This window comes from Cygnus atratus, chromosome 17 (genome assembly GCF_013377495.2).
Source record: "Cygnus atratus isolate AKBS03 ecotype Queensland, Australia chromosome 17, CAtr_DNAZoo_HiC_assembly, whole genome shotgun sequence".
Classification (NCBI taxonomy): Eukaryota; Metazoa; Chordata; class Aves; order Anseriformes; family Anatidae; genus Cygnus; species Cygnus atratus.
Window position 1 is genome coordinate 6,422,913 of NC_066378.1, and position 18,997 is coordinate 6,441,909.

An 18,997-nucleotide genomic window follows, 5' to 3' on the forward strand; every position below is an offset into this window, starting at 1 on the left:
GCAGGGTGCCCAGCGCCGTGCCCAGGCGGCTCTGGAAGGTCTCGGAGGAAGGAGATTCCGCAGCCTCTCTGGGCAGCTTGTGCCAGGGCTCTGGCACCCACGTGGCACAGATGTGCTGCTGGTGGTCAGGTGGAACCTCACACCTTCCAGTTTGTGCCCATCGCCTCTGCCCATCATTATCTCATCGTCTGAGTAACATGCTGTAGGTGACCCTGCTTGAGCAAGGGGGGGTTGGACCAGAGGATCTCTGGAGGTCCCTTCCAACCTCAACCATTCTGTGATTCTGTGATCTGGGTCTGCTCAGCATTGACCTTGGAGACAGTGATGGGGCAGCCCAGCACACAGGCCTCCTGCTGCTGTGGTGGAAGCGGCCTCAGCACGGGAGGTGGAGAGGCAGAGTGAGAGGCCATGAGTGTGAGTGCCCAGGGCAGCACCAGAAGTCTCATACCTATGCTGATCTGTGGTTTGACCCTAAATGAGCAATAATGTGTTAATTCCCCACATTTGGCGTGCAGGCCACCTGTGTGTTGCACACACATCTGGTTTGGCAGCGTGTGTCTCCTCAGCGTGAAGGAGGCCAAACTGCTTGCATCTTGCAAAGCACCCAGGCTGCCACAGGATGCCCTGTTCAGTGCAAGTCTGGTGACAAAACTGCTCAAAAAGTGTGGTAGCACTCTTTGGCTCCAAACCTGTGGCAATTAGCCGTTACAGAGATGTCACACGAACCAGTGCCTGCCTGTTTGTGTGTGGACCCAGCTGGCATGGGGAAGTCTGCAAGGAGTGTTCACATCGCGCGTGTGCAGGTGGGAGACTCTGGAGCCGCAGTGTTTGCTTCTGGGGAGCGTGAGGAGCCTGGTACATAGGTGTCTCTTAAAATAGCACATGGGCCAAGGAGAGCTGTGTATGTGGACTGCCTGGTCAGCAGGACTCCTTTGGCAGGGACAGACTTGGTGTGTCTCGTTAAACCAGCTACACACGTGTGTGTACAGGGAAAGTGGAGCGCAGGGACCCTGAGCACCCAGTCCCTCAGCCCCGCTCAGGAGAGCCCCAGCTGCCCCTCACAGGTAAGCACAGGTTGGAGTTTGCACGTGGTGTTGCATGTTAAAGAAGAAAAGAGGCGTTGGATTTTGTACAGGGCTTTTAGTAGAGGAAAATGAAAAATATGTATCTGACATATCTGAAGACTCGGTTCCAACTCTCATCCTGATTATTCCAGCTACTCCCCAGATGTCAAAGGGAACCAGGCACTGAAACAGACGAAGACATTTGTTTTAACAGGTTCTAACTTCAGTCATGCCAAAGAACAAAGAGCTTTGAGTCTGTCTCGACTTTTCTTCCACTAGTAACTTGCATATCTATTAACCGCCCACCAATCTATCCGCAGGTGAGCCGGTTCCTTTCACTCAGGGCGGCGATGGGCTGGCTGGGACCGGGCTCGGGGCCACCGGGCCCCGCTGATCCCCCGCTCCGCCAGGAGTCGCTGCCGCGGGGGCCGGCCCCTTCCCTTCCCTTCGCCCTTCCATCCCTTCGCTTCCCCTTCCCTTCCGGAGCTGTGCCCCGGCAGCGCAAGGGGGCTGTGGCCTCCCGTCCAGGTGCGGGGCGGCCCTCACGGTGCCTCAGCGCCCCCCGAGCCCTCAGCGCCCGCTGCCGCCATTTCCCGGCCCCGCTGCGTTCCCCGGCCCGGGGCACCGGAGCCCCGCGGAGCTGCGAGATCCGTGTGAGTGTGCGTGGCCTTCGCGGTTATTTGTTGCTGGACATGGTTTTGCAGCACACCCGCCCTGTGTTTTCTCCCCGCAGGCCGAGAGCGGGTTTCCCCCGTGAGCTGCGTGCTGTGGCTGCAGGAGGCTGCACCGAACCGCTGAGCGGTGTGGGGCTCGCCAGCCGAAGATGAAGACCGTGCTGATGGTCGCGGAGAAGCCTTCTCTGGCTCAGTCGATCGCCAAGATCCTCTCGAGGGGTAGGAGAGAAAATAAGTTGATTTCACGCCTTCTGTTCTGCCAGACTTCACGGGAGGTGAAGTGAGGTTGAGAAGTACCCAAGTCGGCTACTTGGTTGTCTCTGGGGCAGCACTCACCTGGGAACAGTGGCTTAGCACAGGTTGAGGTTCTGGAAATAACCGTATGGTGCTCTATTCTCTTTATTTTATTTTTATTATTTTAACGTGCTAATGCCTGTTCAGTTTGAGTAATGGAATCTTTGTAGCTGTAGCGTATGGTAGTGCACATGCTTTCTGGAAAGTGCCAATCCAACCTAGTTTTTTTTCAGGGATTTTTGAAGCTATGGTAAATGTTTTATAAATCATGTGGAGAACATAATGATTTAATTATTAACTGCAGTGATCGAGAAAACTGACTGTATTTGCATAAAGATTTCCTGATGGGAGGGAAAAGTTAAAGGAGATTCTGAATAGTTTCAGTTAAAAATGAAGACTCCTAGAGAAGTTCTAAAGTGATAATTGACTTGAAAAAAGCCTTGATCAAAGAGTAGAATTTTGTGATCAGGAAGACCCTAGCTGTCAGACCTAGACAAAAGGGGATGTCGTTTCACAAGAAACAATGGTTATTTCAATAGGTTATTTTTGTTTGCATGCTTTAAATCCCATTGATGATGACCTTATTCTTACAGGAAACATGTCCTCTCGCAAAGGACTGAATGGTGCATGCTCTGTGCATGAGTACACTGGGTCATTTATCGGACAGAGCGCCCATTTCAAGATGACATCTGTGTGTGGTCATGTCATGACTTTGGATTTCATAGGTATTTGTTCATGAAATGTTCTAACTGATATGGATTGTAAAATTGTCAAGGACTTAACTATTTCCATGATTGCTGTTTTCTTCAGGAAGAGCATTAAAGAAAACTAGAGAGGAAGGGAGGGTGACAAGATTGCTTGTGGTCAGCAGTTCCTGGCTTGTTTCTAGTCCTCTGGCTGACTTCTTTCATGACTGTAGGCATGCAACTTATCTTTCCAGTACCTGAATAACATTACTGGAAAAAGAGGGCAGATGAGGTCAGTTTATTAAGTATTAAAAATTTGCTACTGTCAATGAAAAGTAATTAAGGAATAGAGTCCAAAAGCATAATCTCTAAAGCACCATAGTGAGCTAGTACAAAATAGAAATGTGGTAAGGATCACGTGCAAGTAATCCTGTCACTAACTTGCTTTGAAGTCACGTGAGTACTCTATTTTCTCTGATCCTAACTACCTCACAAGTTTTGAGGACTAAGTTCTGAGTTATTTACACAGTGCTTTAAAGAGGTACGGTGTCATGTAATTGCTAACCATTATCACCAACAAGTACTTTTGGGAAATGGAAATGAACAAATGCAGCGATATGAGAAGGTGATGACACAGGATGCTCCATAGCATAACAAGGCTGAGACATAATAACTGGCCAAAAGTAATGAGTGGTAAAACAGTCTGCAGTGCGCACTTTTTATGTGTGCTGTGAAAACAAGGAAAAATAGACCCCACCCCCATCATGACCAGTTAATTGTACAAAGAGTTTTTTTAATAGCTCATGTTAAAATTTCTGAAAGGTGAATAGTATTTTGTTTTTTCTTCTATCATGTCTCAAAATTAGAGCTGCAATTCACACAAAAAGGGGTCCCTAGATAACCAGTAAAGCAAGATGTATTAGGGTAGAAAGCTTTCCAAGACAAATTTTGAAAGCAGGGTGTTTTATGAAGTAATGTTTTGTTTTGCTTTTTTAAATATATGTTTATAACTCAACTTAATACACTTCTGCTTTTCAGGAAAATACAACAGCTGGGACAAGGTGGATCCAGCAGAACTTTTTAGTAAAGCTCCCACAGAAAAGAAAGAAGCTAATCCCAAACTGACCATGGTGAAGTTTTTACAGGTATGCTTTCTTATGAGGTGTATTTGAGATGCATCTTTCAGTTTTGTCATTCTTTTGTTTTATTTCCTCTGGAGCATATTCTCTTCACGGATATGTTGTCCTTATTCTTCCTCTGTTGAACACAAAGCGGTGAGATCTATTTTTATCAATCCAAGAAAAGTGAAATAAGTGAAATTATTCTGTGGTTCTGGAAAGCAATAAAAATTACTACTAATTTCCAAAAAATGGTGTAGTATTTTGCTGTGAATTAGCCTGGCTTTATTAAAAAAAAAATCTTACAGTTTAGCTAGCACTATTTAAGAACTAGAAACGTAATCTTCTCCCAGCTCTTAGAGTGGATCAGTTACCTTCACTCTAATATAAGAAAGAGAGTCTGTTTTCACCATAGATAGTTTTCTATTGGAGGGTAATGCCAAAGGATTCCCTGTACTTCAAAATACTTGCTACATACCTTCCCTCTACTAAGGTAAACAGGCCATCAGAAGGTACTGTTCCTCACATTGTAGGCTGTTGAATGTTTGATTTATTTATATTCTCCTACTTCCCTAAAGTGGGCAGCGTTTGGCAGTATGTTATACAATATTCTAGAGTTGTTCTAGAGTCAAAGATACGGGTACATTCCTAAATGAGAGCTTTCTTCCCTGCAGAGAGCGGCTTTTTGCTAAAGATTAGATATTTTTTTTAATTTCATTGTTTTTTATGCCTTCTGAAATCTTTGCCTTGTTGAATTGACACGTGCCTTCGCTCTGTTTTTTTTTTTGGCTGTCAGTATCTTGCTTCTCAAAATTGGAGTGTAGGATGCATGTTTGGCTCGTAGCAGCACATGCAAGACCTAGCTTGTAAATGCTTTAAAATGTCTCTGATTATTGGTCACTTCTCACATGTGCATCTAAGAGGAAAGTGGTCATTTGGATGTCGTTTCAAAATAATACTCTTTCTGGAAAGAGGTATTTGTGGTATAAAACTGATTTCTGTAAGATAAGTTTGGGCTTCATGGTATCTTTACGAGCTAGGAAAAGGGTTCTTGGTATTTTTATATATATATATAATATATATATTTTTAAATGATCTGGGAATTAAGATGCAGAAAGAGGAAGGAACTGTGCCCAAAGTTGCACACACAGACTGGGTCAGGAGTTTAGGAGACTTCCACTGCTGTATAGCTGTGCCGATTTTTGTTCATGTTCTGCAGAAAAGTATCTTGTAGGCAGACTTCTAGTCCCATGAACCACAGCTTGCTTCTCTCTTCAGCCACTGTTTAAGTACAGCAGAGTTCTTGTCAATTCTAATACATTCTTCCAACCCTTTTTGCGCCAAATAGTTTACCTTTGAAATAGAAATAAAAGCTATACAGTTAGTGAGAATTTTTTGAATTGCTGAAGAGCTGTGCTAATTTCTTTCACAGGTGGAGGGAAGAGGCTGTGATTGCATTGTCTTGTGGTTGGACTGTGATAAGGAAGGAGAAAACATCTGTTTTGAAGTAAGATTTCTTTCTAAGATTCATAATACTGTAATATATTCGTTTGTGGCATACAGTACTACCATTATGTTGTTCTGATGTACTGATATACAGTAAAATTTAAACTAAGTTGAATAGAGATTTAAAGGCACGGAGGGCCTTGGTGGAAATAAATCATGTTTTTGAGCTCTAATTTGTCAGTTAAAAAGTATAAACAATTTCACAGGTGTTGCTCATCTGAGGTGAATAAGAAGGTCTCTTAAATTTTCAAACATTCCAGTGCTTTAAGAATCAGACTGTTTCAAAGCTGGAGTAGTTATTTTGCCATCCTTATAAAACTTAATTTCTATCGTCCTTGGTTCATTAGATGATTAGACACTTTTGAGTGTAGAGGCTGCTTTTAAGCAGCAAGAGTTTGGACTCTGCCCACAAAAGGTATAGAACTAAAATTTTGCACAAAGATTATTTTTTTAACATCTTATTCCCAGAAGTCTAAATGAAATGAAAAATGTCTTTTTTTTTTTTTTTTTAAAGAACCTCATTTTATCAAGTATTTAAGTTCTTTAAATACCACTGTTTCATAACTGTGCCCTGGTAATACATAGAAGTAAACCGGGATAGAAGCAGATACATACTCACCAAAAGATGCTGCAGCTGCACTGGTGGATTTATTTGCCCTTAGCTAAGAATAGTGCTTCATTTCTGGCACTTGCTGTTTAATAAATAAATCCTTCAATTTTGCTCATTCTTAATATACTTCTGAGAGTATGACAAATACTGTTCTTATCAGTTAACGTATTGCCATGACATCTTCCGAATGAAGAAAATAATTACGTGTCAGCAAACATTTTCTGGGGAGTGTGTGGGTTTTTTCTCCTCTAAAGAGAAAAAAATGACTTAAGCCCTTAGCTTTCAATTACTTACAAAATGTGCTTCTGATCTTTGTTAGGTTCTTGATGCTGTTCTTCCTGTTATGAACAAACCTCGTAGCAGCGAAAGGACAATTTATAGAGCTAAATTCAGTTCCATTACTGACACAGACATCTGCAATGCCATGAATCATTTGGGAGAACCCAATCGCAATGAAGCTCTGTCAGTGGATGCCCGCCAGGAGCTGGACCTTAGAATTGGCTGTGCATTTACAAGGTGACAGCATAGATTACAGACGGTTTTGTGAAAGGTTCAGCAATACTGCACTGTCCACAAAATATGCCTTAGACCTGTAGTGGCTAATTCTGCTGAGCACCAAACCAAACAATTTTATGCATGGACAAATAAAAAGAAATTTAAAGAAAGTGTTATGGCTTTAACTGAGCTAAGATAAAGTACATTAGCAGCTATTATATACTCTTCCTTTATGACTTGCTCCCACATTTCTTTGTGAATAAACAAGATTCTGTGAGGCAAAGTATTTATGACTTCTTTAGCTTTAAGACTTGATGTTTCTGAGATTTTTTTTTTTGACAAATACCTGAATGACTTAATAGATTATTCATTTATGTCTATAAAAGTTTGTGATTTTTTTTTTGCTTTTCATGGGAATGAGGGTATTAATGTACTTGTTCCTGTATTTTTTTTTCTTAGATTTCAGACTAAGTATTTTCAGGGGAAATATGGAAATTTAGACAGCTCCCTCATCTCCTTTGGGCCATGTCAGACGCCAACACTTGGATTCTGTGTTGAAAGGCATGACAAAATCCAGTCATTTAAGCCTGAGACTTACTGGGTGCTGCAAGCTAAAGTAAGCTTTACAATACTTGTTTGGTAAAAATATGTGTTCCTCATATACAAAGAAATGTGCTTATTTCCATTTTGTCCATTCATAAATTTGTAGCTGCTGACAAGAATTCACAATGCTTACAATTTACTTGTGTGCTTTCATTCAGTTCATATGTGTCACCACTCTCTCTAGAACAGATTCCAGGATGTCAGTTTTTTGTATTAAAGTGGTTATTGTGTGCTGCTTATAAGAATTCTTCAGTGTTAACCAGCTAAGCTTAGACTCAGCCAGAAAGACTACTTGAAACGGTTTGCTTTTGTTCCCTGGGGTCCTTGGGCTGACTGTGGTGTTAATTTGAATCCAAGAATTAATTAGGCTGCCAGCAAACATTGGCATTGCTGAGTATTGGAATTTTAAAGCAAATAAAATGCTCATTGTGTTAATTGGCAATTGAGTCCTCTGAATACTTTGGCAGCTTATGGCAGTTTTATAGCCTTGCTGCTGTCCAAGCTCTCAGAGCAAACTAAGATGATTTTACTGCTTGTGATGACAAGGATTGTTTAAACAAATAAAAGATAGATGGTAAGAAGTTGCCATTTTTAGATTTTAAAATAAATAATAATAATAAAAAAGAAATCTAGCATCTACTCTCATCTGTTTTCTGATACATCTCATTCATGTGTGTCATGCCAGGAAGTATTTGGTGCCTGTTTTCAGAGTTTCATGCTCTCATATTGTCTGGTTCATATTTATTTTTGTATGTGGGACTTGAAATATGACCTAGTTACACTTTACTTTTAATACAAAGAATTAGTTTTGCTAGATCAAAATTATAAACTTTAAATTTCTGCCTGCTTCAGCTCTTGCTATTCCTAGCACTAAAATAAGTGTGGTATTTCAATTAACTGCAAGAATAATTCTAGTCATTCTCATGGCTCCTGAACTCAACTACTCTATCTTTCTCAGAAGTCCCTGGGAAAAAGAGCATAACTGCATGTTTGGAGCACTTGTGTTGCAGAATGGGTATTATTAGGGTTTACTTGCTGGATTGTTGTTGGAAATGTGCATTCTCACACTTTCATTAATAGTGTTGGTGGCAATTAAATTTTTTTTGACCATTAGGTGAATCCTGAAAAAGAAAGTTCTCTCACTTTGGATTGGGATAGAGTGAGGGTGTTTGATCGTGAGATTGCTCAAATGTTCCTGAATATAACGAAGATGGCAAAAGAAGCAAAGGTACAAATATGTATGAAGTGTTGATAGAGCACATTTCACATTAATGAAATACTGTTTAATATCTCATCTTCTGCATTTTGTTTTCTGTTAAAGAGGGGTGTAGAATATCATCTGTATCTTTTTTATTATTATTTATTCCATTCAACTTTGTATAAAATAGAATAAAAGTCAAGAGGTTCTTGATTGTAGTTCATATTATGCTAGTGTGGTCATCTCAACAGAAGGCCCGTTCTTAATATTGACTTCAGAAGTGATCATCATTCATGATAGGAAGTCTTCATTACTAAACCTGCTGAGAAATACAGTTCAGAACTCTCCAAGCAGACCTCTTATTTCCCATGAGACACTGTATAAATCAGAATTTAATTACTTATATGGCAATATTCCTGCAGTTAAATTTTTAATCATGTGTATGGTACAGTCTTTATAGCCAATTAACTTGTAATTCTGTTCTGTTCAATACTTGTTTGGCAGTATGTTTGGATTTAAGTGTTTACAGCCATCAAGGTTCAAAGACTGCATGATGCTTTTAAAAATCTGGATCCTTATAGTTAGGACCATTACTTGGATTAAGCATTAAATCCTTGTAACACCGACATATGTGCTGCTTAGTTAAATGAGAAGTAAAGATAGCAATAAGCTACCTTGCTGCATTTCCAGTTGCAGGTCTAATCACATAGCACAAAGGGACCTCAGGACTATAACTTTACAATTTGGTAAAACTGTCTCCAGTCAGATTTCCTAAAGTAAAAATATATTGGTGGTACTGCTCTAAGAAAAAACCCACAGATATGATGGCAACAGGTAATGTTAGGTATACCATATGGTTCTAGTCACAGTGGAAATGATATATTTATCAGTTACCAAGCTTCAGAACTTTTACTGGAAAAATACTATTTTCTAGGTAGAATCTGTGAGTAAAAAAGAGAAGGTGAAGCAGAGACCACTGGCTCTGAACACGGTAGAAATGCTACGAGTGGCCAGTGCTGCTTTAGGTATGTGTACAAGTTCAGATTTTCACACTGATATAAACCAAAATACCTTGGCTCCTCAGCTGAAATAATCAAGCATATACATGTTTTGATAGCCTCATTTCCCTATATTGTATCGTTTTTGCGGAAGGAACAAGTTTAGAAAGCTTGTCACAAGCGAAGTGCTGGGTAAGATCAAGGTGACAGAAGTCTTATAGAAAGGCCAAACTGATTTACTTAAATGCTTTGATAATGAATACTTTTGAACACAGCTAACAAAATCATCTACACATCACTGTGATTATGATTTCATTCTCTCCTATCCCATCTCAGGAATGGGTCCGCAACATGCCATGCAAATAGCAGAGCGTCTTTATATGCAGGGTTATATTAGCTACCCTCGAACAGAAACTACCCATTATCCAGAAAACTTTGACTTGAAAGGATGTTTGAGACAGCAAGCCAATAATCCCTACTGGGCAGAAACTGTGAGTATATGAAGCAAAACCTGTACTGTTCAACAGATTGTTCTCTAGTTAGTGTTTCAGAAATGTCTTACCTGGTATGTCTTAATCTAGATTTTTGCAAACAATAAATGCCTGTAATTGCTTTTATTTATGGACATTGTATTGTTACAAATTTGATCTGAAAAGTTTCTTAACCTGATAGTAGAGACCTGTTATCCACTTCAGTCAATTTTCTCTCTTGTCCTTCACCAGGTAAAAGCATTGCTATCAGAAGGCATTAATCGTCCAAGGAAAGGCCATGATGCAGGGGACCATCCTCCCATCACTCCAATGAAAGCTGCAACAGAAGCAGAATTGGGTATAGACAAATTGAATAGCGTTAGAACACTGTGATGAAAGTGGTTCCTTGAGTTACAGGGGCTGGGTTGAAAATCCCTGGATTTTAACATAAAATATAATTATCTGAATTTCAGGAACTGGAGAGAGAGCAGACTTAGTCTTAACTTTAATTTCTGATGACAGTGAAGATCAGAGCTGGTCTGCTCTTCAGTAATTGATTCTCAGCACCCTAAAACTGTTAAGAACAAGGAGTAGTCAACTTAACACAGTATTTCATACTTTCCTTTAGAGAAATTTGACCCACAGTAGTAGCTTCTAAGTATTGAAATTTGATTGTATGTTTCTGTTTGTAAATCAGACGTTAACTGCATTTTAAATTGGTCTCTATGGTAAGTGTTACTTATATTAAAATGTAAGATTTGATTATATGGTGTAATCTCTGAAAAGAATTTAAAACTTAAAGTATAGTAAATGGATTGTGCTGTTTATTAGGAATAACTAAAATTGTTGTAGAAAACGGGTAAATTCTGATTTTCAGGAATCAGTGAAATAATCTCTGATAGAAAAACTAAGTATGTTAAAAGTTTGAGTAACTGTAAAGGTTATTAAATGGCCATGTAAGACTTTTATTATACACAGCAAGATGGAATATTGAAAGCACAAGAGTAAGAATTAGTTTCTGTTCGTAGCAGGATAACCTTTCTACTAGTAGATTTTGATGGATTTTTGAATTTTTTCTTTCACGTACCAGTTTCTCCTGTGATAGCTGTGGAAATCTGGTGCAAATTTTAGTACAAATTTTATGTAGAGCTGCAGGACTTGGTTTGTGGGACTAAGATTTTGTTTATCTTCAGGTGGAGATGGATGGCGACTATATGAGTATATAACTAGGCATTTTATTGCCACTGTAAGCGCTGATTGCAAGTACCTACAAACCACCATTTCTTTCAGTATCGGCCCTGAAAGGTTTACCTGTATTGGAAAAGTGGTAACTTCACCAGGTAAGACTAATGAGGAAGTAAGTAGTCAGCTACAGATTATTATTTTTTCCCATATATTCATTGGATGGATATAAAAGTGAAGTTTTGGGGACAAGTAGAATTTTGAAGACTTTTTATTTTTGGAGCTATTGAAGTCACAAGGACCAAACCTTTGTCTTCATTTCCATACTTCAATTACACTAGAAGAAGTCTTATTTTTCATGTAGTAGTTTCAAGAGTTAATGCTACGCTTGCCAGTGTAAAGACAGGCTTTTTTTTAGACAGCAAATGTCTTTTGTGGTTTAGATTATACAAAGATGGATTTTTTTTTTCCACGAGTGTAAGAAACTCAGTTTCTAGTCAATAAGAAGAGTGTAGTACCTCACCACTGAGATCTTCATAGCAAGCAATCCCAGTAGTCTTTATTGCATTAATACAACTTCCTATTTGCATTTTCTTAACAAGCTCTTCCCATGCATTTGGTGAGACTTCTGGAACTGTGCTTTCATTCAAGGAAAGATTTTTTTTTTATTTAATTTTTTTTTTTTTTACTCTCCATACATCATCCTGACTCAAGTCACCCACAGAACAGATTTTATGCAGTGTCATGGGACATCTTGTCTCTTGATATAGTATTTCAGATATTGTCTGCATGTTATGGCAAACAGTCTGTATGTATGGCAGTGTATGGCAAACTTTGATCTGTATAATGTAGCCCATGTTAAAATCAGAAACATATATCTTGACCTTTTGAAAGCTGTGAAGATAATCTTTCATTACTTTGTTTACCTCCAGGGTTCACAGAAATTATGCCTTGGCACAGCATACCATTAGAAGAGAGCCTTCCGCACTGTGAGAAAGGAGATCTTTTCCCAATTGGTGAAATAAAATTGCTGGAAAAGCAAACCAGTCCTCCTGATTACCTAACAGAAGCAGAACTTATCACTCTGATGGAAAAGCATGGCATTGGTACGAACTCACTTAAATTACTTTATCCTGTAATGCATCTATCAAGAGAGCAAAGGCTCTGAATCGTTTCTCTGAGCTGTCTCTGTCAGCAGTGACCTTTCAGTATTCATTTGAATAGGTTCAGTAATGATCTTTTTCCCTTCAAACCACAGTAGCACCTCTTAGTGGATAGTGGATTCTCTATTCCCCAATATTCCTTTCCCCTTCTTATTCTTATGCCTAGTTTCTGGCCAAAGCAACGTTCTTTCATAATCCATCATTGTCACTTCTTTGTTAGAAAGAGCTGATGTTGTGTGGAAGAATGCAACTCCTATTCTTAGGAATGATTTCCTGTCAGAACAGCGTGCTTCAGCTTTGCTGGCTCCAGTAGTCCTTCTGTATCTTATTATACAATTTATCACAATATTATTTTTCTTTTTCGATCTGACTTGCTTCCTTCAATACATTTTCATAAACAAGTCCAGTCGAGAAGAACATAGTCTCCTCCTGTATTTTTCCAGAACAAGTGATTGTGAGAATAGCTATCTTTCTGTCACTAATTCCTTGGAAGAGATGAAAGGATTAAGGTTAAAATACACATTTCAGACTTTTCAGAACTGCAAAGGAACATATGTGTTAGTAGGTAGAGAAATTATCCACTGGAAACAGGGTAGCAGTAAAAAAGTATATGCATTTTAAGCTAAGAAGTGCTGTAATATGATACAAAACCAGAGAAGTCAGAAATAAGTAATTTCTTGAAAGCTTTGATGGATGTATTGTCTTCCTTTGTGTGGCAGGAACTGATGCAAGTATTCCAGTCCACATCAACAACATTTGCCAGCGGAACTATGTCACAGTAGAGAGTGGTCGGAGACTAAAGCCTACAAATCTTGGAATTGTTCTGGTTCATGGTTATTACAAAATAGGTCAGTCAAATACTCTTCCCCCCAAACCCATCCTCTTACCTTTTGTCCCCTTCAATATGTCAAAGGCGGTTGTTGCTGTATAAGTAATGTTTCTGTCTGAAATGATGCATCTAGGAAAATATCACTAATTTGAAAAGCTATAATAATTAAAACTTGTTTGTTTATTTTGATGTCAGTTTAGTTTGGGCAGTTTCCTACTGTTTTTGGTATTTCATTACTGCTTCTCTGTTGCTGATATCTCTGGTTTTCTGTTAGATGCAGAGTTAGTTCTTCCTACAATTCGCAGTGCTGTGGAAAAGCAACTCAACTTAATAGCTCTGGGTAAAGCAAATTACCATCAGGTCCTGGAGCACACCCTTGACATCTTCAAAAGGAAATTTCACTATTTTGTGGATTCTATTGCAGGTAAAAGTTGTTTTACATGTAAAAATCTATGCAACTACTTAATTGTTGTAAAGACGCTGTTAGAAAGTACTTAAGTATTAGGTTGCTTTTTCAGAGGTTTAGGCTCACTGAAAATTGTGCTGTGACTGGGAGTTTCCAGTCATATGAATTCCCTCTCCAGAGGGAAATAAACTCAATCATGTCTCTAAAATTCCATTTTAGATTTATTTGTGACTGTGTAGTGCTGAGTTCTGAAAAGCTGCAGACTAGCTGAAGTACTTACCCTAGTGTGTTTGTGTGTGCTTATTACAAAACTCTTTAAATAAAAAGTCATCTTAAACAGAGAAGAGCATTGTGAATAAACTGTTCACAATAACTATTTGAAATAAGCTGTTGACTATTCTCATTACTTCTTCACAGGTCCTGTAGATGATTTTGTGAGAGGTTTCCTCCTAGGAATTAGAATTCTAACATAAATGTTACAATCTTTTCTGCAGGTATGGATGAGCTGATGGAAGTGTCTTTTTCACCCTTAGCTGCCACAGGTAAACCTCTTTCCCGCTGTGGCAAATGCCATCGTTTCATGAAGTATATTCAGGTAAGTTCACATCACACTTGTATTTTAAACTTCACTTGTTGGGCGACGTTGAGTAGAAACCCTTTTTCCATTACTGAATTTGGATTCAAATGTGGTTGTCAGTAATGAATTTCTTGGGTAGGGGTGGAAAGGCAGGAAGTCTGATGGAGCTTTTCCATGGGTTACAAACCAGAAAGTGGTCACAGTTGGATTTCCTGTGAGTTTTGAACCCTACTGACATTACGGATGTTCTGGAGATTTATGTTCTCCTTCCAGGCGAAACCAAGTCGTCTGCACTGCTCTCATTGTGATGACACCTACAGTCTCCCACAGAATGGTACAATTAAACTCTACAAAGAGTTGCGTTGCCCCCTGGATGACTTTGAGCTGGTGCTGTGGTCTTCTGGATCCAGAGGAAAGAGCTACCCTCTCTGTCCATACTGTTACAACCATCCTCCCTTCAGGGACATGAAAAAAGGTAGGAGTTTTGTGAACATGCAGGCATCACCTTCACTTGAAATAAGTTAGGTGCAGTCTTATCAACTGTGCTTTTTTAATAGTTTTTAATGAGGGTTGCTTAGTATAAAGTGCTACTCAAATTATATTAGATACCTAAAATTCATATCAAAATCGGTGAACAAAATGTGTTAGTTAACTCACTTCTGAACGCTATTATTTTTTGCTTTAATCACCACTAGCAAAGATGTTAGTCATCTTTGCAAAAGTTTCCTGTGTATTTTATTGAATACAAGAGAGGCTACTCTTATTACATTTGCTGTAAGACAGAAGAGAGAGGCGAGTATTTTTTAAACTATTCTTGTTATTTCAGTAGCCCTAGAATTTACTGAAGCTGTTTTCACTGAAATAGCTGTGTTTTGTGCATGAATTCAAGTATTTCAAGATTGGCTATTTTTGAAGTGATTTTCTAAAGTGGCTTATGTGGAGTGGCTAGAGAAACACTTCACTGTTAGTCATATAGCCATGTCTTAAAATTTTTAGAGAAATGCTCAGAATGTTGAATGGACCACAACAGATTTTATAAAAGCAAATATGTACATACAAATAAGTTAATTTCTTGACTTTTCTAATGCATAATATATGGATGGGATATAGTTTAAGGCCCTCTCTGAGAGTAGGGGAATTGTATTTTGATGCAGAGATATGTCCTTCAACAACTTGTAACACACTAAGAAGAGAAAAAAGTAACAGTTAGTATGATAAACGTGAGATCAAAACTTATTTAAGGTAGCGCTTGGAAGCTCTGACTGCATATCAGGAGCTTTTTGGCATCGTTTTATTACCATCTTTTAATTAAAAACATCTTACGCTACTAGCATACAGTGCAAGTATTAAATGAAGTAGCTAGGATCCATATGTTTCACTGAAAACAATTTCTTTTAATCACTAATATATCCAAGCTTTATGTACTGTACAGTGGCATTGTCTAGGAATTCTGAAAGCCATTAATAAAAAAAATTCAGAGCAAGGGATTATTCTGAGTATCTGAAAAGTCAGATTGCCTTTTGGGGATATGTTCCTTTGTGCAGTGGTTTAGAAAACCTGTAATATACTAAGCTGTCTTTCAGTTCTGTGTTTCTCTTCCTGCAAACTGAGCAGTGGTGATGTAAAGGGTTCCTTGTGGTATAGTTTTACTCTTCTTCCACCAGGAATGGGCTGTAATGAATGCACCCACCCCACATGCCAGCATTCTCTTAGCATGCTTGGAATTGGGCAGTGCGTTGAATGTGAGAATGGGGTTCTGGTGCTAGACTCGACATCAGGTCCCAAGTGGAAGATGGCCTGCAACAAATGCAACGTGATCGTGCACTTCTTTGAGAATGCCCACAAAGTCCGAGTGTCACCAGAGACGTGTGATTTGTGTGATGCAGCCCTTGTGGATGTAGATTTTAACAAAGCCAAATCTCCTCTGCCTGGTGATGAGACCCAGCATTCAGGCTGCGTATTCTGTGACCCTGTGTTTCAAGACCTGGTGGAGCTGAAACACGCAGCCATGAGGCACCCCATGCATCGTGGGGGACAAGGAAGAAGGCAGGGTCGAGGAAGAGGTAAAGGCCGGAGGCCTGGGGGAAGACCCAATCCAAAGAAACCCAAGGACAAAATGGCAGCTCTGGCTGCTTACTTTGTATAACGGCTGCACAATACAAAAAAAAATAAACTTCTTATAAAAATTTGTTTCTCTTTAAGTTCATTTTAAGTATTTCTGATCTTTATCACTTTCCTGTTCTTAGAAAAGTTAAAGCGGTATAACAGTCCAAGATTTAATCATGGTTTAATCAGCAAACAAATTGTTCTGGGTGATCAGTTAGTGACTAAGCCTTTAAGCTTTTAATTGGAATTCAATTGTCCAAGTGGACTTCACAAACAGGAAGGAGACTGAGAAAGTCTACCTACACTGTTACTTGTGGCTAATTGAAAGGAAATGAAATTTTCCTCTTCTGTCACTTCCAAAGCCTTTGTCAGCAATACAAATGCCAAGAGTATAATAGATGATTAAGATCGGTGTTATGCTGCTGTAGCTTTTAGTTGTGGAATGGGCTTTGTTTTATCTGACTTCTCATCTTCTAGTAAATGATTAGTAGCCTCAGATTTTTAAATTACATCTGCAATAATAAGAGCACTACAAATCTGCCTCTCTGCTGCATGTAATAATATATGAGAATAATGCCAATAGACATACAAATTGGAAATTCCAAATACAAAGGGGAGTATCTGTCTTGAGCAGTGATTCCCAAATAATGGGCCATGCAGCCAAGTATCTTTAGGTCAGTGAGTCACAGTTAAGTGAGACCTCCTCCCACTGCTGGAGGACAGATAGAGCTCTCGTGCTCCTCTTTTCCTCTGTTCACATAGCTGGTCATACCCGATCAAATACAGTTTGTAATGTCTGCACCCCCACATTGTCATGTCAGTGTTGGCTAATTAGAGGAGTGTCCTCATGGTTCATTATATGGAGCTGTATCTAACCACTGGGTTCCACACTACAAAATCTAATGCTGTACAAATATGTAATACTCTCTCCTTTCCTTCCATGTGCACATAGCTGATCCATCTGATCACGTACAGTTTGTATCATCTGTATCCCCAAAACAGTTTCAGTGCTAGTTGTGGTCGGATGAGAGGATACCATCGGTTTTACTTGCTGCAAAGGCCGCTGCATTTGAACGCAGAATATGCAGAGCAACGTGACACGTGATTGACTTGAAACAGAATGGAAAGATGAGTCCCTGCAAAAGGTATTGTACAACCCTGCTGTTCTAATTGGCACTGTGTGCAGTTACTGAACAGAGAAAACACACAACACTGCAGCCCCCTGTTCCTTTGATCAAATGTTCATATAGTTACAGCTCAAACATGACCTATATTTTAACAGTATTACTTAAAAGACACTGATTTAGGTAGAAGCTTTTTTTCTGTAGTTTTTGTTTGTTTTTATCCCAAGTACTAAATCATCTTTCTGGTAAAAACAAACTCTTTGTATCTCCCTTAACCTAGACTGAGTAGTTTATTCTCTTGAAGTTCATCTTGCTGTAACATCTTAGGCCATAAAGCTTAGCATAAACTATAGTAGTTTTCAGAGGGGATTGTATTGATTCTGTTGTTCAAGCCCTTTCTTAACTCCTGTAGCCTGCTTGGATACGCTAGGATACTGCTTTAAAAATACCTGTGTGTTCAGCTAGCTTCTGCTGCTGTGTGTGCCGCTGGCTGGGATTTCTGCAATACTTAGTGTGGGAAAAAAGTGTGGGAAGCCTGTCATTAGTCATCCCATGTGGCTTTTGACCTGTGTGGGAACCATTTTTTTTTTATTTTAAAAAATATATTTATTTATTATGTTTTTATTTTGGCCATTTTCAGGCAAACGTTTCCTTGTAAAATCTCTTTGCTGAATTAGTCCCAGTAGAAATTAAGTGCTGGGAACTTTCTGTCATGCATAGAACGAGCCTCTTAAGTGTTCTGGAAGGTTTGAGTAGCTCCCTTTTAACTACCACAAATGGCAAAGGTCTTCTTTCTGCCTGTGCCTGAGGAATGAAGGCATTGCAGGGTGTGCCTCAGCGAGCTGTCAGTGCTGTGACCTGGCACACAGGCTGGTGGTGACGATTGTCTTCAGAGTGGAGCGGGAAGAAGGTGGAGATTACGAGTGCTTCCAGTTTCTGTTTAAAACTTAAGAGGTGCATTCCTGGGATTGCTTTATGAGGTGTGAGAGAGCAAGAATTTTCTTAAAATGTTGAAGTTGTTGGAGATGTTTCTAACAGTAAGGTGAGCGCTGTATGTATCATGTCTGTGGTTCTTACTGGAGAAACAGGTGTTACAGCTTATGAAATAAATCTTTTCTACTTTTGGTTTCCATTCCATGGAAAAGACTCCGGAGAAAGCTTTTACAATTTAGGAAAGTTGCTTCATGAAGTGGCGTTAGTCACTTTTGAAGAAAGGAGACTGTTTTGGCTCCCATAGGTGATGAAACAAAAATGAATTATCTGTGCTATATGGCTGCATGCTTGTCCATGTCTGAGATGACACTAGCATGTCCTAGGATGCTTGCTTTTGTCAGCTTGGGGCGAGAGAAGTAGCAGGTCTCCCTGGAAAGTTGATGCTAAAAAATGGACAGACGGTGCTCGGGAGTATAGAGAGTATCAAAATACAGATTTTGATCTGATGATTATATGGAAAGGAATTAAAAAAAGAGGGTCAGATCTGATAGAAACAGGGAAAGGGTGCAATGCAGACAAAAAAACATCTGTCTGAAGGTGATCAGTGGCGACTTTGGGGCTGGTAATACTGAAGGGTTGACTTCATCCCATACCTATGGTTGCTCATTTAAATCATTCAACTTTTAAAAACTTTTTTTTTTTCTTGGAAGTGCCAGTAAGGAGTGGTCATAAGGATGCTGCAGCTTTCCCACTTGGCTGGTTTCCCAGCAGTCTTTGAAAGTACTTTTTGGTCTTTCCTATGTGAAGCCACTGTAGGGCTGCACAGTATGTACTTCTTGTTTTTCCAAAGATAATTGTATGTGGGATAAATCTTGAACAAGACTCATGTTCATGAATGAATTTTGGGAGGAATGAAGTTGGAAGTTGTTTTGAACCTTGATAGATTTTCTTCTGCCAAATC

At 39.3% G+C, this 18,997-nt stretch overlaps 1 protein-coding gene across 1 annotated transcript; it reads left to right on the forward strand.

The window, feature by feature from the left end:
- The first annotated feature begins 1,536 nt into the window (after positions 1-1,536).
- On the forward strand, positions 1,537-16,046 carry TOP3B (DNA topoisomerase III beta). Its single transcript, XM_050714189.1, has 18 exons — positions 1,537-1,717; positions 1,798-1,957; positions 2,626-2,757; positions 3,757-3,863; positions 5,269-5,343; positions 6,272-6,468; positions 6,907-7,063; positions 8,165-8,278; positions 9,183-9,273; positions 9,583-9,737; positions 9,969-10,074; positions 10,910-11,056; positions 11,831-12,004; positions 12,781-12,909; positions 13,165-13,314; positions 13,791-13,891; positions 14,147-14,348; positions 15,538-16,046. Exons 2-18 carry the CDS (start codon positions 1,888-1,890, stop codon positions 16,017-16,019), a joined length of 2,589 nt encoding a protein of 862 aa, XP_050570146.1. The 5' UTR covers positions 1,537-1,717; positions 1,798-1,887; the 3' UTR covers positions 16,020-16,046.
- Positions 16,047-18,997: the final 2,951 nt, after the last annotated feature.

Bases quoted from the DNA above. Each gene is read 5' to 3' on its own strand.
- TOP3B (XM_050714189.1), top strand. From the start codon at position 1,888: ATGAAGACCGTGCTGATGGTCGCGGAGAAGCCTTCTCTGGCTCAGTCG. The intron at 1,958-2,625 runs GTAGGAGAGAAA...TTATTCTTACAG, and splicing joins CGCCAAGATCCTCTCGAGGG to GAAACATGTCCTCTCGCAAA. The intron at 12,910-13,164 runs GTCAGTCAAATA...GTTTTCTGTTAG, and splicing joins TCATGGTTATTACAAAATAG to ATGCAGAGTTAGTTCTTCCT.